Source organism: Lithobates pipiens, unplaced genomic scaffold, assembly GCF_037356315.1.
Source record: "Lithobates pipiens isolate NorthernLeopardFrog02 unplaced genomic scaffold, aLitPip1_a1.2 Scaffold_19, whole genome shotgun sequence".
Taxonomy (NCBI): Eukaryota; Metazoa; Chordata; class Amphibia; order Anura; family Ranidae; genus Lithobates; species Lithobates pipiens.
This window is the reverse complement of record NW_027507764.1, coordinates 41,296,574-41,323,506: the sequence shown is the minus strand read 5'-3', so window position 1 is coordinate 41,323,506 and position 26,933 is coordinate 41,296,574. Positions and strand designations below refer to the sequence as shown.

The 26,933-nt window shown below is 45.9% G+C and overlaps 1 protein-coding gene across 1 annotated transcript in view; it reads right to left on the bottom strand.

Annotated features, from left to right (window-relative positions):
- CRHR2 (corticotropin releasing hormone receptor 2) overlaps positions 1 to 26,933 on the bottom strand; it is a 543,313-nt gene that overhangs the window by 417,037 nt on the left and 99,343 nt on the right. Inside the window, exon 2 of the mRNA XM_077490673.1 lies at positions 17,680 to 17,773. Within this exon, the coding sequence (XP_077346799.1) occupies positions 17,680 to 17,773 (94 nt within the window). The remainder of the gene's footprint in view (positions 1 to 17,679; positions 17,774 to 26,933) is intronic.

The following is a 26,933-nucleotide window of genomic DNA, read 5'->3' as shown; positions in this document are numbered from 1 at the left end:
GATAATAAAACGTTTTTATTAATATTATTATTGTTTTTTATTATTATTAATTTGTTACATTCCATTCATCTAGATACGGCATTCGTTATTTCGGATAATTCGTAACTTCGGATACATTTTAATTCTTTAAGTTCACTAACAGACAAATTTGAAAGGAAATTCCAATAGCAATAATTTAATAATTAGTTATATTAGTTAATTTTTTAGATTTTTTTTTTCGGAACGAATATCCAAATCCGAATCCAAAGTTAAAAATTAATTGAAATAACGAATGCCGCATCTAAACAAATGGAATGGAACTAATTAATAATAAATATTACTAATAAAACATTTTTATTATTATTATTAATTTGTTATGCTCCATTTATTTAGATATGGCATCCGCTATTAACAGACAAATTTGAAAGGAAATTCCAATACCTATAATTGAATAGTCAGTTATATTAGTTAGTTAGTTATTCTTCAAATTTTCAGATTTTTCTTTTTATTTTCGGATTTTCACATTTTCAAATTTTCGAATTTACAAATTGCGATCATAACGAATAACCTGAAAAACGAAAAAAAAACAAAAAAAAAACGAATGAAACGAAAATGAAAACAAATTCATTTTTTTGGGGGTTTTTTTTCGTAACGAATATGAATTTATTCAAAGTTATGAATTATTTGAAATAACGAATGCCGCATCTAAACAAATGGAACGGAACTAATTAATAATAAATAATAATAATAAAAAGTTTTGATTATTATTATTATTAACTTGTTACATTCCATTCATTTAGATATGACATCTGTTATTTCAGATAATTCTTAACTTTGGATAAATTCAAATTCGTTACGTTCACTAACAGACAAATTTGAAAGGAAATTCCAATAAATATAATTTAACAGTTAGTTATTATTAGTTAATTAGTTATGTTTTCAGATTTTCCATTCTTATTTGTGGATTTTCAAATTTACGAATTGCGATCATAATGAATGACCCGAAAAATTTATTAAATTTAAAAAAATTTTTTTTTTTACATTTTTAAATTACATTTTTCTTTTTTTTCGAATATGAATTCATCCAAAGTTACAAATTATTTGAAATAACAAATGCCGCATCTAAACAAATGGAACGGAACTAATTAATAATAAATAATAAAAATAATAATAATAAAAAGTTTTTATGATTATTATTATTAATTTGTTACATATATATTTACAAATATATACAAATATATATTTGTTATATATATATAATATATATATATTCTCTTTGTTTCTTTAGCTCTATGACAATCATTTCTCTACACCATCTAACTACAGAAAGGTCCCTCCACCTGAGAAATAACTGGATTGATTTCTTTTTAAAGGAGATCAAATATGCCTGTGGCTATATAACCCAGCCAGGGTCTCTCTCCCACCAACAGGATATCCCCACTCCTCCACTCCTGGTATTTCTGATGTATTTGCGGTCAGCGGTTCCCCATATTATAAATGAGAAAGGACTTCCATAGTGTAGTTCAGTACATTTTAATAAATAAAATAAAAGAATTGCACTTACATATCCAGAAAAAAAAAAAAAAACAATCGCATGTATAATAAATCGAGCCGGCTGGCACTTTGGGAGGATCGACGTGCTGACGTCACCACCAACGAATGTGAGGTCCCGGAAGGAATGGGCTGCTTATCGAGTGCCGGCCGGCTCGATTTATGACTATTAGGGATGAGCTTCGTGTTCGAGTCGAACGTACGTTCGACTCGAACATTGGCTGTTCGGCCGTTCGGCGAATTCCGTACGTTTGGGCCGTTCGCGTCAAAATTGGAGTGACGCGCGCGCGGACCACAATGCACTGCGGTGGCGCAGTGCATTGCTGCCCCATGATTGGCCAAGCATGCACTGTGACCCCGCATGCTTGGCCAATCGCAGCGCCGGCAGCGAGGAGAGCCATGATTGGCCACAGGCATCCTGCCTGTGGCCAATCATAGCTCAGGCTGTGTAGTGCACGCCCCACACTATATAAGGCCGCCTTTGAGGCGGCCTCCTGTAGTGTGTTACTTAGCATCTGAAGCAGTGGGTGTTCTGTGTACCTTCAACACAGTACACACCAATCGTTTTTGGCTGATTTCCTATCTTGCTGCTGTGTAGTGGTTGTTGTCTGTTCCCTGACTGCAGTATACACCACTATATTCACCTCACCTATATAGCTAGTGATCTAGCTTTAACCACTTAACAACTGCCCATTGCCGATTAACGGCTTCAGGGGGGTTGTTTAACTCTGAGAGGCCGTTAATTAACGGCCTCCCAGAATTCTGCTCTCGCGTGCCCCGAGGTGTGCGCACTCGAGAGCATCCGTGACCGCCGGGTCGCATCACGGATCACGGTAAACGGCCGATTACCACGTGATTGCTCCGTCAAATGACGGAGTGATCACTTGGAAACAAACCGGCGTCACCGGTGTTATGACGCCTGTTCCTCCCTCCCCTCTCTGTACCGATCGGTACAGCGGAGGGGAAAGAGATCGGTGTCAGCAGCGATGTGGGCTGCATCTGCAGTGCCCACATCGCTGTTCACCGAATTTAACCCCTCAATTCCCTGCCAATACTCTGCAATACCAGTGCATACTCTGCAGTACCCTGCCATTACTCTGCAGTACCCCGCCATTACTCTGCAGTGCAGTACCCTGCCATTACTCTGCAGTGCAGTACCCTGCCATTACTCTGCAGTACCCCCCATTACTCTGCAGTAACCCCCATTACTCTGCAGTACCCCCCAATACTCTGCAGTACCCGCCATTACTCTGCAGTACCCGCCATTACTCTGCAGTACCCCCAATACTCTGCAGTACCCTGCCATTACTCTGCAGTGCAGTACCCTGCCATTACTCTGCAGTACCCCCCATTACTCTGCAGTAACCCCCATTACTCTGCAGTACCCCCCAATACTCTGCAGTACCCGCCATTACTCTGCAGTACCCGCCATTACTCTGCAGTACCCCCAATACTCTGCAGTACCCTGCCATTACTCTGCAGTGCAGTACCCTGCCATTACTCTGCAGTACCCCCCATTACTCTGCAGTAACCCCCATTACTCTGCAGTACCCCCCAATACTCTGCAGTACCCGCCATTACTCTGCAGTACCCGCCATTACTCTGCAGTACCCCCAATACTCTGCAGTACCCTGCCATTACTCTGCAGTACACCCCATTACTCTGCAGTAACCCCCATTACTCTGCAGTACCCCCCAATACTCTGCAGTACCCGCCATTACTCTGCAGTACCCGCCATTACTCTGCAGTACCCCCAATACTCTGCAGTACCCTGCCATTACTCTGTAGTACCCCCCAATACTCTGCAGTACCCTGCTATTACTCTGTAGTACCCCGCCAATACCCCGCCAATACTCTGTAATACCCTGCCATAAATTGCCATACCCAGCCATACTCAGAGATACCCAGCCATACTCGGTGATACCCTGAAATACCCAGCCATAGACGCCCCCCACCCCTCACCGCCCTTCGGTGCTTCTACCAACTCGCCAGTACGATCAAAGCCAGAATCTTTTTTTTATTTTTTATTTCAGGCTTCCCAGCCTAGAGGTGAGATGTGGGGTCATATTGACCCCCCAGATTTCACTGTAAAGAGGACCTGTCACCCCATATTCCTATTACAAGGGATGTTTACATTTCTTGTAATAGGAATAAAAGTGATCAAAAATATATTTTTGGGGAAAAAAATTTCAAACTAAAATAAATAAAGTAAAATGAACAATAAAAAAATAAAATAAAAATTAAAGCGCCCATGTCCCCATGTGCTCGCATGTGCCACACATGTGAGGTATCGCCGAGAATGTTAGAGCGAGAGCAATAATTCTAGTCCTAGACCTCCTCTGCAACTCAAAACATGTAACCAGTAAAAAAAAAATTAAAGCGTCGCCTATGGGGATTTTTTAAGTAGCGACGTTTGGCGCCATTCCACGGGCATGTGCAATTTTGAAGAGTGACATGTTTGATATCTATTATTTATAACTTCATCTTTCACTTTATGCAAACATTGGGCTAACAAGTGGTTAATAATAGAGCTTGCAGTCAGTAGTGTTAGGAGATAGTGCGTGCTGTCTGCGTGCTCTGTACCCAGTACATACCGCTATAATATAGGGCAGGCCCCTACTTTCAAACATCCAACTTACAAACATCTCCTACTTGCAAACGCAAGGAGACAGCAGCAAGTGAGATGAAAAAAGATGGACGACAAAACAAATTATACAGGGGTGATAACCCTTCCCTATGTTTTCCAAAAAGCTTAAAGATAGTTTTTTTGACTGGAGCTACACTTTAAAAATGTACCGGTTGAAAATGACAAACAGATTCAACTGAACACAACAAACCTACACAGTCCCTGTCTTGTTTGCACCGCCTGTATACTGCTGTTCTGAGTATATAGGGCCTGGGGGCCACACGCATTTCCTTTTTTTAATATGGGTACGGGGTTCCCCTTAATATGCGTACAAGACCCAAATAGGCTGGTAATGGGCAGGGAGGGCTACCCATGCCATGTTTCTCAATGATTTTCAACCATATTGCAGGAACCAGATATAACATTAAAACCGCAAGCAGTTTTAAATGGTGTTATTTCCGTTTAATGTCATTTTGTGCAGGGACTGTTCTAAACACGGGAAACACGTGGCACTTCACAGGCATACTACAGACACCCCCCAGGCACCATATTTAAAGGAATATTTCACTTTTTTTTTTTCACTTTAATCGTCATTAAAATCAGTGCTCCCGCCAAAACGGCAGTTTTTAAAACTTTTTTTTTGCAGTGACCCATGTCCCCTGAGGCAGGAGGCAGGTCCCCAAACCCTTTTTAGGACACTATCTTGCATATTAGCCGTTAAAATTAGAACTTTCCAATTCGAACGTTCGAGTCCCATAGACTTCAATGGGGTTCTAACGTTCGTACTGAACGCGGGGGTCGTTCGCAAGTTCTGGTGCGAACCGAACCGGGGGGTGTTCGGCTCATCCCTAATGACTATATAGCCATCACTATTTACGGCAGGACTATATACATTATTATATGTTAATTTCACTTTTTTCACAGCGCAGTTTATTCTTTAATGAATTGTTCTATTGCGTGTGTCTCACATTGAAGTTGCAGCAGTGTGTATTATTCATTTATTGTTTTGTTTTTGTTTTTATACCACTGCGAGTTGGGTGATTTAAGTAATCCATGCTTTTATGATAACTATAGAAAGCTCCTGAAGAATCGGCTAAGCCAGCGAAACATGTAATCACCACATAGATGGTATTGATGTTCTAGCTGTTAAGATAGGATGCAACTTTTTTGATTGTCGTGATTAGGGATGAGCCGAACACCCCCCCGGTTCGGTTCGCACCAGAACTTTCGAACGGACCCCAAATTCGTACGAACGTTAGAACCCCATTGAAGTCCATGGGACTCGAACGTTCAAAATTAAAAGTGCTAATTTTAATGGCTAATATGCAAGATACTGTCCTAAAAAGGGTTTGGGGACCTGGCTCCTGCCCCAGGGGACATGGGTCAATGCAAAAAAAAGTTTTAAAAGCATCCGTTTTGGCGGGAGCACTGATTTTAATGACGATTAAAGTGAAAAAAAAAGTGAAATATTCCTTTAAATATGGTGCCTGGGGGGTGTCTGTAGTATGCCTGTGAAGTGCCACGTGTTTCCCGTGTTTAGAACAGTCCCTGCACAAAATGACATTAAACGGAAATAACATCATTTAAAACTGCTTGCGGTTTTAATGTTATATCTGGTTCCTGCAATATGGTTGAAAATCATTGAGAACAATGGCATGGGTAGCCCTCCCTGCCCATTACCAGCCCCTTTGGGTCTTGTACGCATATTAAGGGTAACCCCGTACCCATATTAAAAAAAGGAAATGCGTGTGGCCCCCAGACCCTATATACTCAGAACAGCAGTATACAGGCGGTGCAAACAAGACAGGGACTGTGTAGGTTTGTTGTGTTAAGTTGAATCTGTTTGTAATTTTCAACTGGTACATTTTTAAAGTGTAGCTTTAGTCAAAAAAACTATTTTTAAGCTTTTTGGAAAACATAGGGAAGGGTTATCACCCCTGTATAATTTGTTTTGCCGTCCGTCTTTTTTCATCTCACTTGCTGTTGTCTCCTTCCGTTTGCAAGTAGGAGATGTTTGTAAGTTGGATGTTTGAATGTAGGGGCCTGCCCTATATGCTCTGCAGAAATGGCGGAACAAGGTGTTGGTTTTGCCACAACATTGTAAGCCCTCAAAGTGACTTTTGGTGGGCGCTGGAGCGCCCTGCTGTGAACGATTATATCAAGAATTGTAATTACATGCCATTGTTGAACAGTGGTAGAAAAATTGACCTTTGGTGGTTGTGGTGCTGGTGCCACAACACTATAAGTCCTCACAGTTACTCTGGGTGGACACAGGAACGGGCCCTCCTGTGAAATTTTATATCAAGAATTGTAATTACATGTCCCTGTTAAACAGGGGCTGAAAAATTGGGCTGCTGGCACTGGTGCTGGTGCCACGACACTGCAACCTCTCCCATATACTCTAGTTTTATTGCAGGAATTAGCCCTGCTGCAAAGCATTGCATCAAAAATTGTACTTAAATGCCCCAGTTAAACAGGGGCTGAAAAATTGGGCCTTAGGCACTGGTGCTGGTGCCACGACACTGCAACCTCTCCCATATACTCTATTTTTATTGCAGGAATTAGCCCTGCTGCAAAGCATTGCATCAAAAATTGTAATTAAACGCCCCTGTTAAACAGGGGAAGAAAAATTGGGCTGATGGCATCACCCAGAGCCAGAAATGTTCTTCCAACATATCAGTGGAGGACGAAGAGGGTAGACAATCAACATAACAGGACAGTCACTCAGCATCAGCATAGGCAGTCTTGAAGGGATGTGATATATCAAAAAAAATTATTCGGTTACATCAGCTTTAGGTGCTTGGTAGCTGTGGGTGATCCAAGACTGATTCATCTTGATGAAGGTCAGTTGATCAACTGATTTGGTGGACAGGCGCACCCTGTGATCGGTAACAAAGCCACCAGCAGCACTGAAGGTGCGTTCCGAAAGAACGCTGGATGCAGGACAGACCAGTAGCTCAATTGCATACTGTGCAAGCTCTGGCCAGTGATCCATCCTCAGGACCCAGTAAGCTAGAGGATTTTCGGTGGGAAAGGTGTCCAAGTCTGACCTTGCCCCTAGGTATTCCTGCCCCATGTAAATCAGACGCTGGCGATGGTTGCTGGAACCGATCATACCTTAGGGCTGCGGACTAAAAAATTGACTGAAAGCATCGGTCAGACGGCCACCTTCTCCACCGCTCCTTCTGACCGATGCCTCAGCAACACGTTGTCCAGGACCAGGAGTATGTAACCTCCCAGTCTCTGGGAACGCGTTGCACAGACCTTTCTGCAAGACCTCCCGGAGATGTCTCATCCTCTGCTCCCTCTGCGATGGCAAGATAAGGTCGGCAACCTTACCCTTGTACCGTGAATCAAGGAGAGTGGCCAGCCAGTAATGGTCCCTCTCCTTGATCCGAAGAATATGAGGATCCTTCCGCAGGCTTTGCAGGATCAGGGAGGCCATGCAGCGTAGGTTAGCTGAGGCATTCAGTCCGGAGTCCTCTGGGTCACTAAGGACAACATGATCCGCAGCTACCTCCTCCCAGCCACGTACAAGTCCACGGGTTTCTTGGGACTGTAAATCATCCCTACAAGACTGCTGCTGCTGCTGATGCTGAGTGCCAGCCTCCACCTCCATGCTGACACAATCATCCTCCTCCTCCTCCTCCTCCTCATCCTCTTCCTGTGTGATAGGTGGCACAGCAGGAACACTGTCTGGATAAAGGGGGCCTTGAGAGGCAAGGAAGTCCTCCTCTTCCTGCCTCTGTTCTGCCTCAAGTGCCCTGTCCATTATTCCACGCAGCGTATGCTCCAAGAGGTGAACAAGAGGTACAGTGTCACTGATGCATGCACTGTCACTGCTCACCATCCTTGTGGCCTCCTCAAATGGTGACAGGACAGTGCATGCATCCCTGATCATGCCCCACTGGCGTGGTGAGAAAAAGCTGAGTTCCCCTGACCCTGTCCTGGTGCCGTAGTCACACAGGTACTCATTGATGGCCCTCTGCTGCATGTGCAGCCGCTGCAGCATGGCCAACGTTGAGTTCCACCTGGTCCTGGCCGAGCACAGGCATTAAATGATCGGCGGAAATGCACAAAGACTTTCCTGGCCTGCTTCAGGACATCCTGTAAGTCCGGGTACCTGCCCAAGAACCGCTGCACCACCAGGTTAAGGACGTGAGCCACACAGGGCACATGGGTCAGTTGTCCCTGTCGGAGGGCGGAGAGGAGGTTGGTGCCATTGTCGCAAACCACCATTCCAGGCTTAAGCTGGCATGGCGTCAACCACCTCTTGGCTTGCCCCTGCAGAGCTGACAAAACATCTGCCCCAGTGTGGCTCCTGTCCCCCAAACAAACCAGCACAAGCACGGCATGGCATCGTTTTGCCTGCGTACTTGCGTCCTGGAACGCCTACAGAGCACCGCTGGTTCTGAGGACAGAGCACTGGAAGAGGCCATGGAGGAAGAAGAAGAGGAGGGGGTGGAGGAGAGAGGTGTGTCACAACCAATAGTAGCATTTTGGAGGCGTGGTGGCGGAACAACCTCCAACACTACTGCACCTTGTCCTGCATCCTTCCCAGCTGCCAGAAGAGTGACCCAATGGGCCGTGAAAGACAGGTAACGTCCCTGTCCATGCATGCTGGACCATGAGTCAGCGGTAATATGCACCTTACCGCTGACCGCCCTGTCCAGCGAGGCAAGGACATTGCCTTCCACATGCCGGTAGAGAGCCGGAATCGCCTTCCGTGAGAAAAAGTGGCGTTTGGGGACCTGCCACTGAGGAATCGCACATTGTACAAACTCACGGAAGGGGGCCGAATCCACCAATTGAAAAGGCAGCAGTTGAAGTGCTAGCAATTTAGCCAAGCTAGCATTCAACCGCTGGGCATGTGGATGGCTGGGAGTGAACCTCTTTCGCCGGTCCAGCAGCTGGGGCAGGGACATTTGCCTGCTATAATCGGACGTGGGTGTGCTGCTAGCAGAGTGCCACTTGGCTGTGACACACCTAATTCTACACCTTCATTCCTCTCAGAGAAGGTTTCAGAGAGGACTGAAGGTCTAGTGGGGTTGGAGATGCCAGCTGATGAGGAGCAAGGAGAGGTCCGCTTTGTTCTTTGGTGTGGGTCTTTGAGGTACGCTTGCCAACGAGCTGCATGGCAGGTCAACATATGTCTGGTCAAGCATGTGGTGTCCAAGCGGCTGATGTTTTGGCCACGCGAGATACGCTTGAGACATATGTTGCAAATAGCAGCGGTGCGATCTGATGCACTCGTCTCAAAAAAGGCCCACACCAAAGAACTTTTAGAATAACGCGCAGAGGCAGCGCCCTGCACAGACGGAGCTCTGCGGTGTGATTCAGTCTGTGTGCTGACCCTAAGCTGGCCCCCGCAGGGCATCCTACCTCGTTGGACATGTGCCTCCTCCTCCTCTCTCCTACCAGGCACCCATGTGGAGTCAGTGCCCTCATCATCCCCTCCCTCTTCATCGCTGGAGCAAACCTGGCAGTATGCTGCAGCTTGTGGAACATGACTGCCAGATTGCTGTCCTTCTTGAGCATCCCCTCTCTCTGCATTCACGCTACTGCCTTCTTCTAGCTGAGTATCATCATCAGAGCCTACAAAACACTGGGCATCCTCCTGGAGCATGTACCCAACACTGTGCTCAAAGAGTTCAGGAGACTCCTCAGGAGGACGTGGTGGGTCTAGGGAAGGAGTCACTGATGATGACATTGAGAGGAGGGAAGACGATGCGTTGGCAGCTGCTTTGCTAGTACCCTGAGCCTGGGTGAGAGAGGATGAGGAGGATGAAGAGGGCTTGGTCATCCACTCTACCAAGTCGTTGGCATGTTGCGGTGCAACATGTCCAGCTGCCGAAAAGAAGGACAAGCGTGTCCCATGGCCACGTGCTGATGATGACGATGCACCGCGTCCACGACCAGCACTGTTGTCTCTAGACACAGAGCCTGCTTGCCCTCTTTTATTGGCTCGCGCCTGTCTGCCTCTCCTTGCTGGCCTTCCAGACATGGGAATGGCCTGAAGGGAGTTGGGAAAACCAGCAATTGGGTAGTGTATATTGTGCTGGAGGCACACACAACTTCCACTAACTCCTGCAGATGGCAGATGGCTCAAATAGAGAAGAGCTATGTAGGTGGATATAGCGGTGTATACTGGGTTCAGAGCACGCAGACAGCACGCACAATCTCCTACCGCTGACTGCAAGCTCTATTTAAAACAAGCAAGATAGTTAGCTATATCGGTGGATATAGCGGTGTATACTGGGTTCAGAGCACGCAGACAGCACGCACAATCTCCTACCGCTGACTGCAAGCTCTATTTAAAACTAGCAAGATAGTTAGCTATATAGGTGGATATAGCGGTGTATACTGGGTTCAAAGCACGTAGACAGCACGCACAAGCTCCTACCGCTGACTGCAAGCTCTATTTAAAACGAGCAAGATAATTTGCTATATAGGTGGATATAGCGGTGTATACTGGGTTCAGAGCACGCAGACAGCACACACAATCTCCTACCGCTGACTGCAAGCTCTATTTAAAACGAGCAAGATAGTTAGCTATATAGGTGGATATAGCGGTGTATACTGCGTTCAGAGCACGCAGACAGCACACACAATCTCCTAACACTGACTGAAAACTCTATTTAAAATGAGCAAGATAATTAGCTATATAGGTGGATATAGCGGTGTGTACTGCGTTCAGAGCATGTAGACAGCACGCACAATCTCCTAACACTGACTGAAAGCTCTATTTAAAACGAGCAAGATAGTTAGCTATATAGGTGGATATAGCGGTGTATACTGCATTCAGAGCACGCAGACAGCACGCACAATCTCCTAACACTGACTGACAGCTCTATTATAAAAGATAGATATATCGCTAGCTATATAGGTGAATATAGCGGTGTATACTGCGGTCAGGGCATGCAGACAACAACCACTACAGAAGAGCAAGAACGAAAAATCGGCCGATAACTACCGATGTATACTGTGTTGAAGGTACACAGAACACCCACTAACTGCTACAGATGCCAACACACTACACAAGGCTGCCGCGCTGGTGGCCTTATATAGTGTGGGGCGTGTACTACCCAGCCTGAGCTATGATTGGCCACAGGCATCCTGCCTGTGGCCAATCATGGCTCTCCTCGCTGCCGGCGCTGTGATTGGCCAAGCATGCGGGGTCACAGTGCATGCTTGGCTAATCATGAGCCAGCAATGCACTGCACCATCGCAGTGCATTGTGGGCCGTAAGCGCCACACGAATTTGGTGCGAATGGCCCAAAACGTTCGGAATTCGGCGAACAGCCGATGTTCGAGTCAAACGTATATTCGACTCGAACATGAAGCTCATCCCTAGTCATGATCTGTTTTTATTTTGTAAACCGTGTTAGTATATTCCTTTTTGTAATACAATTACCTGAATAATTTTACCCTTGACTGTTTAAATGTCAGTTGATTACACGGAACCACAAGTCCAAACATAGCCTCTCTCTCTCCCTCTGCCTATATCTTGATGGGACGAAGGTTCCATGAATAATATTTCTATTCCTATGGCACTTCTCTACAAGTATGGATGTTTATCTTTTAACAACCCCAAGCTTCTCCTTTAACAGTGAACGGTGGCCCTAGAATTATTACTCTCACTCGCGGCGATTCTTAAAGAGCAGCTCCAGTCTCCCCGAGAAAAATTCAAAGTCAGCAGCTACAAATACTGTAGCTGCTGACTTTTAATATAAGGACGCAAGCTGCGCTGCGCTTTGTAAATGATCCTACAGTCCTCTGGGATTAGCGATGTGTCTCCTTTTGGGTGAAGTCCCGCTTTAATATATGAGAAAGATATCTCCTGCTGTAATTCATTTCTGCCACTAGAGGCAGCCATGCACTCAGAATCATTCAGCCAGCATGACTGAGGACATCCTGTGAGTACAGGTTGTCAGAAACCTATACCGTGGGGGGGGGGGGGGGGTGTAAGAGGGGGAAGGTGTTCATCATGGCTCACCGCCTTAAAAAAAAGGAAACAAGGATGAAAGAAAGAGAGTAGGGAAGGAAGGAAAGACAGAAAAGGGAAGTGAGGGAGCGAAGCAGGGGGAAGGGAGAAAGGATGGAAGGAAGAAAATAAGGAAGGAAGGAGTGAAGGAAAAATAAAAAAGTATAAGGAAGGAGGGGTAGTAGAAACAATGAAGATAAAAATGAAGGGGGGAGGGGGGGAGGGGATATCAATAATGACAATAATACCATTATTATTATTATTATTATTATTAATAATAATAATGCCCATTTAAAGTACATGCTAGGCTGCTATCACAGTCAAGTAATTTTTTTAACCATTCAGAATAAACTCTAGATGATGTTCTAGCACTTGCTGTATCAGGAGAGTCGACAAATATATTTTGTAGACAGCGGCCACATCACTATTATGGTTAAAGCGGGATTCCACCCTAAAGTGGAACCTCCGCTGATCGGAACCCCCCCCCCCCCCCCCGGTGTCACAATTGACACCTTTCAGGGGGGAGGGGGTGGAGATACCTGTCAAAGACAGGTATTTTCACCCACTTCCGGGCATAGACTCCCACGGGAGTCTACGCCATTTCCTGCCCTGCCGCGCTGTCTGCTGGGACACACACGGGTCCCAGTGACAGCGCAGAGATTTCCTATTGCGCAGCGCGGCTCGCGCATGCGCAGTAGGGAACCGGGAAGTGAAGCCGATTCACTTCACTTCCTGATTCCCTCACCTAGAATGGCGGCGGCAGCAGCCGAGGCCCGAGCGATCGATCGGCCTTGGCTGCCGGCATCGCTGGAACCCGGGACAGGTGAGTGTCCATTTATTAAAAGTCAGCAGCTGTAGCATTTATAGCTGCTGGCTTTTAATTTTTTTTTTTGGGCGGAATCCCTCTTTAATATTCTCACTATTTACTGTGTATATTTACTCCCTGTTCCATGGAGTTGCACTAATGGTAGAGACTCCAGGCTCAGTAGTGCCATCTACAGGCCACAGGTAGATCTAGCTTTGTCCAAGCAGACAAAAAATGATTATTCACAGTGAATAACTGTTATCAGGGCTTTTTTTTTCCCTTAGAAAATAGGTGTAGGAACTCAACCATGACCCCCAAACCCCCTCACCCCCCCCCCCCCCCACACACACACACACCTTCCAAACTGCATCAAATAGTGGGTGTGGTCACATTTTACGTCAAACAGTGGAAGGGTCTTAAAGGGGCATTAAAGCGGAGGTCCACCCTAAAGTGGGCCTTCCGCTCATTGAAATCCTCCCCCCCTCCGGCGCCACAATTGGCACCTTTCAGGGGGGAGGGGGGTGCAGGTGCCTGTACAGTACAGGTATCTGCACCCACTTCCGGGATAGCTCTCTGCGGAAAGGGGCGTAGACTACGCCCCTTTCCGAAAGTCCCCCGCTGCCTGCTGGGAAACACAAAGATCCCAGAGGCAGCGGGTCCATCCTTATTGCGCAGCGCGACTCGCGCATGCACAGTAGGGAACCGGGAAATGAAGCCGAAAGGCTCCACTTCCTGATTCCCATACCCAAGATGGCGGCAGCAGCACCCGAGAGACGATAGAGAGATCGGCTTCGGGTGCCGACATTGCGGGCGCACTGGGCGGGTAAGTGTCCTTATTTTAAAAGTCAGCAGCTGCAGTATTTGTAGCTGCTGGCTTTTAAAAAAAAACAAAAAACGGCGGAACTCCCGGCGGACTCCCGCTTTAAATACCAGGGGTGCATTATGTACAGAACGCATAGTTCATAGGGGAAGTGTTACACACAGAGTGCAGAGTTCAGGGGTGCATGACACACAGGATGCAGAGCTCAGGGGTGCACGACACACAGAGTGCAGAGTTTAGCATTCTACCACAGCTGCTTACCTCTGCATCCCCATCCACATATCACTTTCACCCCTCTTCAGCTCTGACCTCTGCAGGTAAGCCCCCCCACCACCACTGCCCCAATCTTCTCCCTTCATGCGGCACTGATGAGACGGCACTGATGGGCACTGATGAGGAGGCACTAATATGCGGCACTGATGAGACAGCACTGATGGGCACTGATGAGGAGGCACTAATATGCAGCACTGATGGGCACTGATGGGCACTGATGAGATGGCACTAACATGCAGCACTGATGGGCACCGATGAGGCGGCATTGATGGGCACTGATGAGACAGCACTGAAGGGCACTGATGAGGAGGCACTAATATGCAGTACTGATGAAGAGGCACTGATATGCGGCACTGATGGGCACTAATGAGGCGATACCGATGGGCACTGATGAGGAGGCACTAAAATGCAGCACTGATAAGCACTGATAGGCGACACTGATGATGAACAGGCACTGATGAGCACTGATTGGCATCACTGATGGGCACACATTGGCATCACTGCTGGGCACTGGGTGGCATCACTGCTGGGCACTGCTGGGGCTGCACTGATGATCAGTGCCCTGATTATCTGTACAGCTCTCCCCCTGTGAGGAAATGCCACTGATTGGCTCTCCTCTACTCACACGCTGATTGGACACAGCTGATCACCTGGGTAAAGAGCCTTGTCATCAGCTCTTTACTGAGATCAGGGCTGGGCCATGTCCCCGCCGATCGCCGCACTGCATGCCCGCGCATTTGCGCAAGCGTGGGGAGACTAGGGCAACATCATAAGACGCCATCCCAGAACGAGAGAGACACCCCGCCGCCATCATCAGTCTGTAGGACAGGCGGGAGGTGGCTAAGAACTCCAGGTAAGAAGCATAAAGCTGAATGCCAACCAGATATAAAAAACACATTAATGAAACTGTATTAATTAATATATCCTTCAATTATTTATTTTTTAATGCAGGTAGTATAAGTACTGGAATATGACCTGGTATCAGTCTCTTGCGAACCCTGTACAGCAGAGCTGGAGTGTGAAAGGAAGAAGCAGCACAAGGAACCAATCAGTTCATGTGAAGCTCCTGCCCCTAAATGCCTGTAAACGCCTATGTGTCAGTGGATACATAGGATAACATGGAGGAAAATTTAGAGACAGAAAGTCAAATGCCCTAAAATGCCCGGTGTGCATGAGACCTTTACAGTATTTATACAAATGATATTATTACCAAAATGTTACACACATTGTTGCAATTAACAATAATTATAATCAGCGCTTTTTTCACCAAGAATAGGTGCAGGTACCCCCCCTTCCAGTCATGCATTGACTCCACCCCCTATTCACCTTCCAACACCGCCCCCTGGTTTTACCCTCCTACCCAACTCCCAGTACCACCCCTTTAAAAAATACAGAAACAAAGTATCATTTTGCGGCGCCAAACTAGTTGTATGGAGTTTTTTATTGATAACAAAAAAAACCCGTGAAAAATAGCAACAATAAATCCCTTCCAGCAACAACAGATCCCCTCCAGCAACAATAGATCCCTTCCAGCAACAACAGATCCCCTTCCAGCAACAACAGATCCCCTCCAGCAACACCATATTTCCTCCAGCAACAATATATCCCTTCCAGCAACAACAGATCCCTCCAGCAACAACAGATCCCCTCCAGCAACAACATATTCCCTCCAGCAACAACAGATCCCCTTCCAGCAACAACAGATCCCCTCCAGCAACAACAGATCCCCCTCCAGCAACAACATATCCCCCTCCAGCAAAAACATATCCCCCTCCAGCAACAACAGATCCCCCTCCAGCAACAACAGATCCCCCTCCAGCAATAACAAATGCCCCTCCAGCAACAACGGATCCCCCTCCAGCAACAATAGATCCCTTCCAGCAACAACAGATCCCCTTCCAGCAACAAAATATCCTCTCAACAACAACAGATCCCCACAAAATGTATTCCCCCTATAAACAATAGACCCCCAGCAACAATAGATCCACAAATGTCTGCCTATGCAGTTTATTATCTCACTCAATCATCTCCATAAAGCAGCTTCCAATTCACGTAAACTCTGGACACTCTGTGCCCCCTCTAGTATGATGAGGGACTGGTTTATCCTAAAGCCGCTGTAATAGCTTTTCTAAGCTGGCTACACATCGTTCAAATACACGCAGTGCATTAGGATTTTCAAAAACTTTGCCTGGGCACATAAATTGGCTAATCGTGAACCCGTCCTTCACCCCTAAATAGCACCTGCCAGCAAGGGACAGAACATATTTTTATATGAGCTTGAGGTCTAGACATTCATGGAGAACCAGTGATGTCACATTGGCTTCCTTTTGAGCTGATAGGCTGATAAATGATTACGGTTGGCCCCATTTCTTCTACACAATATTTTCAAAAGTTTTGGGACGCCTACCTTTACATGTAAATTAACTTTAATGACATCCCAGTCTTAGTCTGTAGAGTTCAATATTGAGTTGGCCCACCCTTTACAGCTATAACAGCTTCAACTCTTCTGGGAAGGTCGTCCACAAGGTTTAGGAGTGTGTCTATGGGAATGTTTGACCATTCTTCCAGAAGAGCATTTGTGAGGTCAGGTGCTGATGATGGATGAGAAGGCCTGGGTCGCAGTCTCTGCTCTAATTCTTTCCAAAGGTGTTCTATTGGGTTGGAGTCAGGACACTGTGCAGGCCAGTCAAGTTCCTCCGCCCCAAACCCACTCATCCATGTCCATAGGCGTGTGCACACCCTGTGTGATGCAGATCCCCCCTGTTTAAACCACTGATATTTCACCAAAGCCCCCTAGCAGGGCTCCTACAAAATTGATAAAAAATTATAAAAAATGAATTATATTGTAAAAATAATCAAAAATAAAATAATAGAAATAAAAACTACTGTCACCATCCACTGCCCTACTGACACGTCAGTATATATGCACATAGACACATACATGTATGTTTGAGCTTTGAGGTGCACATCCTAATGCAATAGGCCACACCCACCGATCTCCATGTCTTTATGGACCTTGCTTTGTGCACTGGCGCACAGTCATGTTGGAACCGGAAGGGGTCATCTCCAAACTGTTCCCACAAAGTTGGGAGCATGAAATTGTCCACAATGTCTTTGCATGCTGACACCTTAAGAGTTTCCTATACTGGAACTAAGGGGCCAATCCCAACCCCTGAAAAACAACCCCACACCATAATCCCCCCTCCCCCCACACCATAATCCCCCCTCCACCAAATGATTTGGACCAGTGCACAAAGCAACGTCCATAAAGACATGGATGAGCGAGTTTGGGGTGGAGGAACTTGACTGACCTGAACCTCAACCCGAAAGAATACCTTTGGGGTGCATTAAAGCGAAGACTGCGAGCCAGCCCTTCTCATCCAACATCAGCGCCTGACCTCACAAATGCACTTCTGGAAGAATGGTCAAACATTCCCATAGACACGCTCCTAAACCTTGTGGACGGCCTTCCCAGAAGAGTTGAAGCTGTTATAGCTGCAAAGGGTGGGCCAACTCAATATTGAACCCTCCGGACTAAGACTGGGGTGCCGTTAAAGTTGATGTGCGTGTAAAGGCAGGCGTCCCAATACTTTTGACAATATAGTGTATGTCATGTCAGAAAAGGGATACATAGGCTGTACCTGTGATGTTGTACATGGCGGACAGCATCTCACAATACTTCTCCAGCAGAGCCGTGAGGGACAGGTTTCCTGAGCTGGTGCACTGGAGGGTCATCTGCAAATGTAAAAGAAAAAAATATCACTAATGTTAAACTATGTATAGCAAATGTTTAACAATGTATCATTAATGTTAAAGTGCGTGGAACAATTATCTTCCAGGGGCGGACTGACAACTCATGGGGCCCCCGGGCAATAGGAGATTATGGGGCCCCCAGGCAATCAGATATTATGGGGGGCCACACAGTATACACATACGCACAGTATACACAGACATGTTTCTATTGGCTGAGAAGGTACTGGAGAGGTGGGGCAGCTATAATCTCAGGATTTATAGACCAAAAGGATGTCGGTGAGGGACATTTCAGAGACAGATGTAAAAAAAAAAACACAGATTTTTACATACTGTCCCTGGTTTTACTGAGGCTGGCAACCCTGATGGGGCCCCCTAGTGGCATGGGGCCCTCGGGCAGTGCCCAAGTGGCCCAATGATCAGTCCGCCCCTGTTACCTTCTGCTATTTTTCTTTCCCTTTTATGTAGTTCACTTTGATAAATATAATTTTTTTGGCCAACCTAATTATTTGCAAAATTTTGAGGGTATCTAAGCTTCTTTTTGTTTTCATGGTTAGATATCTGTATCTCTTTAGGCATAAGGAATGTTATTTCTAAATTTAGTTTAAATGATAATTTAAAGGAAAATGCTATAGTTACGTGAATATCCAAGATTCTATGAATTGTTTACACTCACAATTTTCATTTGTTTCTGAAAATATATCAATTGTCTTTTTGTTTTTCGATTTTTCTGAATTTCTTTTTTCTTGTTTTTGTAATATTTAAAAATATAATACAATAAGATTAACCGCTTACTGACCGGCGCACACAGATATACGTCGGCGGAATGGCAACAGGCAGACAAATGGGGGTACAGGTACGACCCTTTAAATTTGCCGCCTTTCGGGCGCACGCCCCCCACCGCACGCCGCGCCACCGTGCCCGCGAGTCCCAGGAACTTAGTGTTCTCCGGCGGCCCGCGATTGCGGTGTGGAGAGGTAGAAGGGGAAGATGCCTATGTAAACAAGGCATTTCCCCGTTCTGCCTTGTGTCGTGACAGAGATCACCGCTCCCTGTGATCGGGAGCAATGATCGCTGTCATGTCTTAGGAAGACCACCCCCCCCCCCCCCCACAGTTAAAATCACTCCCTAGGACACACTTAAACCCTTCATCGCCCCCCTAGTGTTTAACCCCTTCCCTGCCAGTGTCATTTACACATGCATTTTTATAGCACTGATCGCTGTATAAATGACAATGGTCCCAAAATAGTGTCAAAAGTGTCCGATGTGTCCGCCATAATGTCGCAGTCGGGATAAAAATCGCAGATCGCCACCATTACTCCCCCTCGTGGCCAATACGGTCACTTCTTCTCTCGGCCAAAAGCAGGAAGACAATAGCGAATATTAATTCACTACTGTCACACAACTGGGTCGGCTCAGGGCACACTGCTCTGCGCCCCAAGCCCGCCCTTTTTTTAAGCCAATTAGAGCCTCAAAAAAATAAAAATAAAACATTGACATCCATGTGTCCGGGCGCCTGCATGTAGATTAGGTGCTTGGCCGCATGAATTGGGGGGGGGCAGTGCCCCTGTGCCCCTAATTATGGAGCAGCCGCCACTGCTCTCAGTAATCAAATGGCCCAACATAGGTGGGCATACTAGCTCATTATGAAATACTCACCTTATAGCAAAGCTATTGCAGTGGTCCAGGCACACCGCTATCATGGCCGACAGCATTCCCGGAGCTTCTTCTGGATCCGGGGGCTGGAGCCGTGATGACGTCACTCCCGCACATGTGGGCAGTTCCTTTAGAGAGCATATGGGAAAAGTGTGGTGTGCATTTGTATGGCGCCCCCCGGAGTCAATACTTTGTAGAACCGCCTTTCTCTGCAATTACAGCTGCAAGTCTTTTTGGGGATGTCTCTACCAGCTTTGCACATCTAGAGAGGGACATTTCTGCCCATTCTTCTTTGCAGAATATCTCAAGCTCTGCCAGATTGGATGGAGAGCGTCTGTGAACAGCAATTTTCAAGTCTTGCCACAGATTCTCAATTGGATTTAGGTCTGGACTGTGACTGGGCCATTCTAACACATGAATATGCTTTGATCTAAACCATTCCATTGTAGCTCTGGCTGTATGTTATGGGTCGTTGTCCTGCTGGAAGGTGAACCTCCGCCCCAGTCTCAAGTCTTTTGTAGACTGTAACAGGTTTTCTTCTAAGATTGCCCTGTATTTGGCTCCATCCATCTTCCCATCAACTCTGACCAGCTTCCCTGTCCCTGCTGAAGAAAAGCATTCCCACAACATGATGCTGCCACCACCATGTTTCACGGTGGGGATGGTGTGTTCAGGGTGATGTGCAGTGTTAGTTTTCCGCCACACATAGCGTTTTGCTTTTAGGCCAAAAAGTTAAATTTTTTGCTCTCATCTGACCAGAGCGCCTTCTTCCACATGTTTGCTGTGTCCTCCACATGGCTTCTCACAAACTGCAAACGGGACTTCTTATGGCTTTCTTTCAGATGGCCAGATTTGTGGAGAGACGACTAATAGTTGTCCTGTGGACAGATTCTCCCACCTGAGCTGTGGATCTCTGCAGCTCCTCCAGAGTTACCATGGGCCTCTTGGCTGCTTCCCTGATGAATGCTCTCCTTGCCCGGCCGGTCAGTTTAGGTGGACGGCCATGTCTCGGTAGGTTTGCAGTTGTGCCATACTCTTTTCATTTTCAGATGATGGATTGAACAGAGCTCCGTGAGATGGTAAAAGCTTGGGATATTTTTTTATAACCTAACCTTGCTTTAAACTTCTCCACAACTTTATCCCTGACCTGTTTGGTTTGTTCCTTGGCCTTCATGATGCTGTTTGTTCACTAAGGTTCTCCAACAAACCTCTGAGGGCTTCACAGAACATCTGTATTTATACTGAGATTAAATTACACACAGGTGGACTCTATTTACTAATTAAGTGACTTCTGAAGGCAATTGGTTCCACTAGATTTTAATTAGGGGTATCAGAGTAAAGAGGGCTGAATAGAAAAAGGAACCCCACAATTTTCACATATTTATTTGTAAAAAAAAAAATTTGAAAACCATTTATCATTTTCCTTCCATTTTACAATGATGTGCCACTTTATCCAATAGAAGACATTTACGTTTTTGGTTGTAACATGACAAAATTTGGAATATTTCAAGGGGTATGAATAATTTTTCAAGTTACTGTATGTCCTGTTTACCCCAGTGGTAATTTAGTTGGCGAAAATATTTAAGGTGGTGAAATTAACACTGCTACTGAAGATTTTAATCAACTAAAATATGACTAAAATGAAAACAATTCAGATGTCTACAATACGACTAAAACTAAAACGGCATTTTAGTCAAAAGGTTTAAAACTGACCTTCTAATCAACTCATAAGCCGCTGGGCTGGCTTCCAGAGTGGTGGGAGGGGACATCCCCCCCCCCCCCACCACTCACCGGTATTTCTCGGGATTACCGTTTCTGCCGGTTCGCCTGAGGAACGATCCGACGGTGCGGACGGCTGTTCCCATAGGCGATCAAAGAGTTAACACTTTTTAATTGACTCTATGGCCTTGGAGGACCGGAGCGACTTCATGGCGTCACTTCCGGTCCAGGCTGAAATAAAAATAAAAAAAATTAAAGCAAAAGATCAAAAAAAAAAAACTTTTTTTTTTTGATCTTTTGATTTGAAAGGTAAAGAAGAGATTTGAGGTCTTTTTGACCCCAGATCTCTCTATAAAGAGGACCTGTCATCCTTATTTCTATTACAAGGATGTTTACATTCCTTGTAATAGGAATACAAGTGATCTAAAATAAAAAAATAAAAAAATGAAAGAGACAGCGTACAAATTAAAATGTAAAATAAATAATAATAAAAAAGTGACCCCATCCCTCCGTGCTCACGCGCATAAGTGAACACATACGTAAGTCGCGTACGCATATGTAAATGATATTCGAACCGCACATGTCAGGTATCACCGCGAACTTTAGAGCGAGACCAATAATTCCAGCAATGGATCACCTATGGAGATTTTTAAGTATCGTAGTTTGCGGCCAATCCACGAGCGTGCTCAATTTTAAAGTTTGTCATGTTACAGGTACAGTATCTAATTACTCAGCGTAACATCATCTTTCACATTATACAAAAAATCGGGGTAAGTATTGTGTTTTTTTTTTTTTTTAATTATTAAAGTGTATTTTTTTTTTTTTAATTGCGTTTGCAAAACTGCTGCGCAAATACTGTGTGACATAAAAAATGTAAACAATTGCCATTTTATTCCCTAGGGTCTCTGCTAAAAAAAAAAAAAAGAAGTAAAATGTTTGGGGGTTTATAAGTAATTTTCTAGCAAAAAAATACTGATTTAAAATTGTAAACAAAAAGTGCCAGAAAAAGCCTGGCCGACAAGTGGTTAAAGAGGAGGGCCATTAAAAAAATAAAAATAAATTAAAAGTCAGCAGCTGCAAACACTGCAGCTGCTGACTTAATAAGCCGACTTACCTGTCCAGGGCGCCCGCGATGTCAGCCGCCCGAGGCCGACCCGTCCCTCGGCTCTCGGGTCCCGGTGCCACCATTCCTTCTAAGGGAAACAGGCAGTGGAGCCTTGCGGCTTCACTGCCCGTTTCCTACTGCGCATGCGCGAGTCGCACAGCGCTTTGTGAATGGGACGCGCTGTGTTCTGGGACACACAGTTCCCAGAACACAGCGCGACCCATTACCCAGAAGACAACGCGACGAGGAGAGAAGAAAGAAGATCTCCGCGGAGGAGGAAGAGGCAGATTAGGATTATGTGCCTAGCAACAGGCATTTCTGGTAAGTAACAAAAAAAAATGTTTTCATTTTTTTTTTTTTTAGATTTTTTTGTAATTTTTAATGTATTTTTTTTTTTCAGGGTGGCCCTCCACTAATGTTGGTAATATATTCAGGTAATATGTGCAATGGCATTGCAGCCAATAGAGTTTACAATTTTTTTTATTTTTTTTTTGTTTATGTTTTTTATATTTTAAAGTTGCACGTCTGTTTGTCAAAAAGACATATTTTTGTTTGTTTGTGAAACTTGTTTTTTTATTTATAAAGACATTATCTATCACAACAGCTAAATCTGTGTCTGTAGTACATGCTAAACCAGGGGTAGGGAACCTTTTTGGCTGAGAGAGCCATGAACGCCACATATTTTAAAATGTAATTCCACGAAAGCCATACAATTTTTTATTTTTTTTTAGCGATTAATCAACTAATTTCAATTATAACTGTAATATCCACATCTATCCTATGATTGTCTGCTTGCTTACCACTACACAGGCAGGCAGATCCATCCACGGAACGGCACACCACGCAATCCGCAGATTGAGAGGTGAGAGCCAGATGCAGCCATCAAAAGAGCCACATCTGGCTCGTGAGCCATAGATTCCCTACCCCTGTGTTAAACTCCTAATACTATAAATGATGTTATTCCATTTTTACTCCAGGAGTATATAATGAGTTTGTCAATTCTAGAAAAATGCTTAAATAATGCATTACAATTTAACTAAACCCATTCGATTTTAGTCCACTAAAATGTACTGGAGATTTAAGTCGTCTAAAAATTGACTAAAACTAAAACAGTTTAGATGACTAAAATACAACCAAAGCTAAAATGGCATTTTAGTCAAAAGACTACGACTAAAACTAAATCGAAATTGCATGTCAAAATTAACACTGGTTTACCTTTATCATCCAAAGTGAAAGTAAAAGAAAATCCCAAATTTTGGGTTGACATTGAAACACTAATAGATGGGAAATCTGCCAATGGAAACCCTAGTCACCAGAGGAGAGATTTCCTCTCACTTCTAATTTTGGAAATAGGACAGGAAGTGAAGGGAAATCTACCCAATGGAACACAGATGATAAAAAAAAAAACTGACAGCGTTTAAAGGATCACTGAAGGCAAAAAAACAAAAAAACAAAACAAAAACAAACATGTTATACTTACCTCCACTGTGCAGCTCGTTTTGCACAGAGTGGCCCCGAACCTGGTCTTCTGGGGTCCCTCGGCGGCTGTCTCAGCTCCCTCCCACAAGGACTAGACAACTTCATGCGAGCTCCTTCGCATAGTGTAGAGTGCTTGCGGGCGCACTCCCGTGATACAGCGAGCGGCCGTAGCCGCTCGCTGTATCACTCGGCACCGCCCCTGGCGCGCCGTGTCATTGGATGTGATTGACAGCAGCGGGAGCCAATGGCTGCGCTGCTTTCAATCCATCCACTCCAGCCAATCAACGGCCAGGCTGAGCGGCGAAGAGGATGTCGGGGGCTAGCGCGGGACTTTCGAGGGGTCAGGTAAGTAAAACAGGGGGGCTGGGGGCGCCGGCATTGTCAGATGTTTTTTCACCTTAATGCATAGAATGCATTAAGGTGAAAAAACTTTACCTTTACAACGCCTTTAAAGAGGAAGTAAACCCTTCCAAACAACTTGGACCTATAGGTAAGCCTAGATTAAGGCTTACCTGTAGGTCCAAGCAATATCTCCTAAACCTATATGGTTTAGGAGATATTTGCCCGAAAATGGGCACCGCTGTCTACGGCGCATGCGCCGTAGACAGCGGCGCGCAGGCGCACTAAATGCGGCAAATCCAAGAATGGATTTGCCAAATTTGTCGACTCCCGTGCGCATGCGCGGGAGTGACGTCATCGCGGCTTCGCCGTATGACAGCGGCGGAGCTGCGAGGCGCGACTCCCGTGCGCATGCGCGGGAGTGACGTCATCGCAGTTGCGCCGCTGTGATTCGTCGGAGCTGCGAGACGCCACAAGCAACATGGATGCGGCGGACTACAGGGGACAGCGGCGACTTCGCTGGCTCCTGTGTCAGGTAAGTGACACATAATGAGCTACTATGCGATGCATAGTAGTCCATTATGCTTTACCTTTGCAGGGAAAAAAAGAGGAAGTAAACCCATCAGGGTTTACTTCCTCTTTAAAATCCTTCCCTCTATCCAAAATGAAACATAAAAGGTCTTGCCTTAAGATACACTTTAAGGACACAGACGATTCCCTTCCTCCTAAACAATAGCAGACCACATGCCCTCAAATTGGGGGGTACCTTGCAAAGACACCTTTTATCCATATTGATCTGGACAAGGGCCTCTTCCCCACAACCCTGGCCCTGGTGGCTGTGGGGTTATGTGAGCAGGGGCTTATCGGAATCTGAGGGGGGACTTTTGCACCTTGGGGGCTTATTGGAATCTAGAGAGGGGGCATGTTGGCAAAGCACGTTGTACCTATGATGATGAGGACAAGGACCTCTTCCCGGCAATCCTGGTCTGGTGGTTTTGGGGGTCTGTGGGCGGGGGGTTTATCAGAATTTGTGGAGATACTTTGGCACCTTGGTGGCATATTGGAATATGGGGTGGAGGCACCTTGGAAAAATCACCTTTTGCCCATGTTAATGAGGACTTGGGCCCATTCCCAACAACCCTGGCCCAGTGGTTGTGAGGGTCTGTGGGAGGGGGGTTTATAAAAATCTGGGAAGACATTCTGCCACCTTGGGGGCTTATCATAATATGAAAGGGGCACTTTGGTAAATCACCTTGTACCTATGATGATAAGGAAAAGGGCTTCTTCCCCACAACCCTAGCGTGGTGCTTGTAGGGGTCTGTGGGTGGGACTTTATCACTATCTGGGGAGACACTTTGGCACCTTGGTGGCCTATCAGAATATGGGAATGGTCATCTTGGAAAAGCACCTTTTACCCATGTTGATAAGGACTAGGGCCTTTTCCCCACAACCCTGGCCCAGTGGTTGTGGGTGTCTGTAGGAGGGGGGTTTATCAAAATCTGGGGAGACACGCTGGTACCTTCGGGACTTATGGAAATATGAAGAGGGCACTTTGGTAAAGCACCTTGTACCCATGTTGATAGGGAGAAGAGCCTCTTCCCCACAACCTTGGCCCAACAGGTGCAAGGGTCTGCAGGTGGGGGGTTTATTGGAATCTTGGGAGACACTTTGGCACCTTGGGGCTTATAAAAATTGAGGGGGGGGGGGGGCACACTGGTAAAGCACCTTGTACCAATGATGTTGAGGATAAGGGCCTCTTCCCCATAACCCTGGCCCAGTGGTTGTGAGGGTCTGTGGGAGGGGGGTTTATCAAAATCTGGGAAGACATTCTGGCACCTTGGGGGCTTATCGGAATATGAAAGGGGCACTTTGGTAAAGCACCTTGTACCTATGATGTTGAGGATAAGGCCCTCTTTCCCACAACCCTGGCCCAGTGGTTGTGAGGGTCTGTGGGGGGTGGGTTTATCAAATTCTGGGAAGACATTCTGGCACCTTGGGGGTTTATCAGAATATGAAAGGGGCACTTTGTACCTATGATGATAAGGAAAAGGGCTTCTTCCCCACAACCCTAGCATGGTGCTTGTAGGGGTATGTGGGTGTGGCTTTATCACTATCTGGGGAGACACTTTGGAACCTTGGTGGGCTATCGGAATATCGGAATGGACATCTTGGAAAAGCACCTTTTACCCATGTTGATAAGGACTAGGGCCTTTTCCCCACAACCCTGGCCCAGTGGTTGTGGGTGTCTGTGGGAGATGGGTTTATCAAAATCTGGGGAGACACTCTGGTGCCTCGGGGGCTTATGGAAATATGAAGAGGGCACTTTGGTAAAGCCCAGTGGTTGCAAGGGTTTGTGGGAGGGATGTTAATCGGAATCTAGGGAAACACTTTGGCGCCTTGGTCAAAGTGAAGGATAGTCATCAGTACACTTGTCTGATGAAGGGGCCCTGCGTTTGGACTTTGGCACCTTGGGTTTATCGGAATCTGGGGAGACACCTTGGGGGCTTATCGGAATCTGAGTGGAGCACTTTGTACCCATATTGATAAGGACAAGGGCCTTTTCCCCACAACCCTGGCCCAGTGGTTGTGGGTGTCTGTGGGAGATGGGTTTATCAAAATCTGGGGAGACACTCTGGTGCCTTGGGGGCTTATGGAAATATGAAGAGGGCACTTTGGTAAAGCCCAGTGGTTGCAAGGGTTTGTGGGAGGGATGTTAATCAGAATCTAGGGAAACACTTTGGCACCTTGGTCAAAGTGAAGGATAGTCATCAGTACACTTGTCTGATGAAGGGGCCCTGCGTTTGGACTTTGGCACCTTGGGTTTATCGGAATCTGGGGAGACACCTT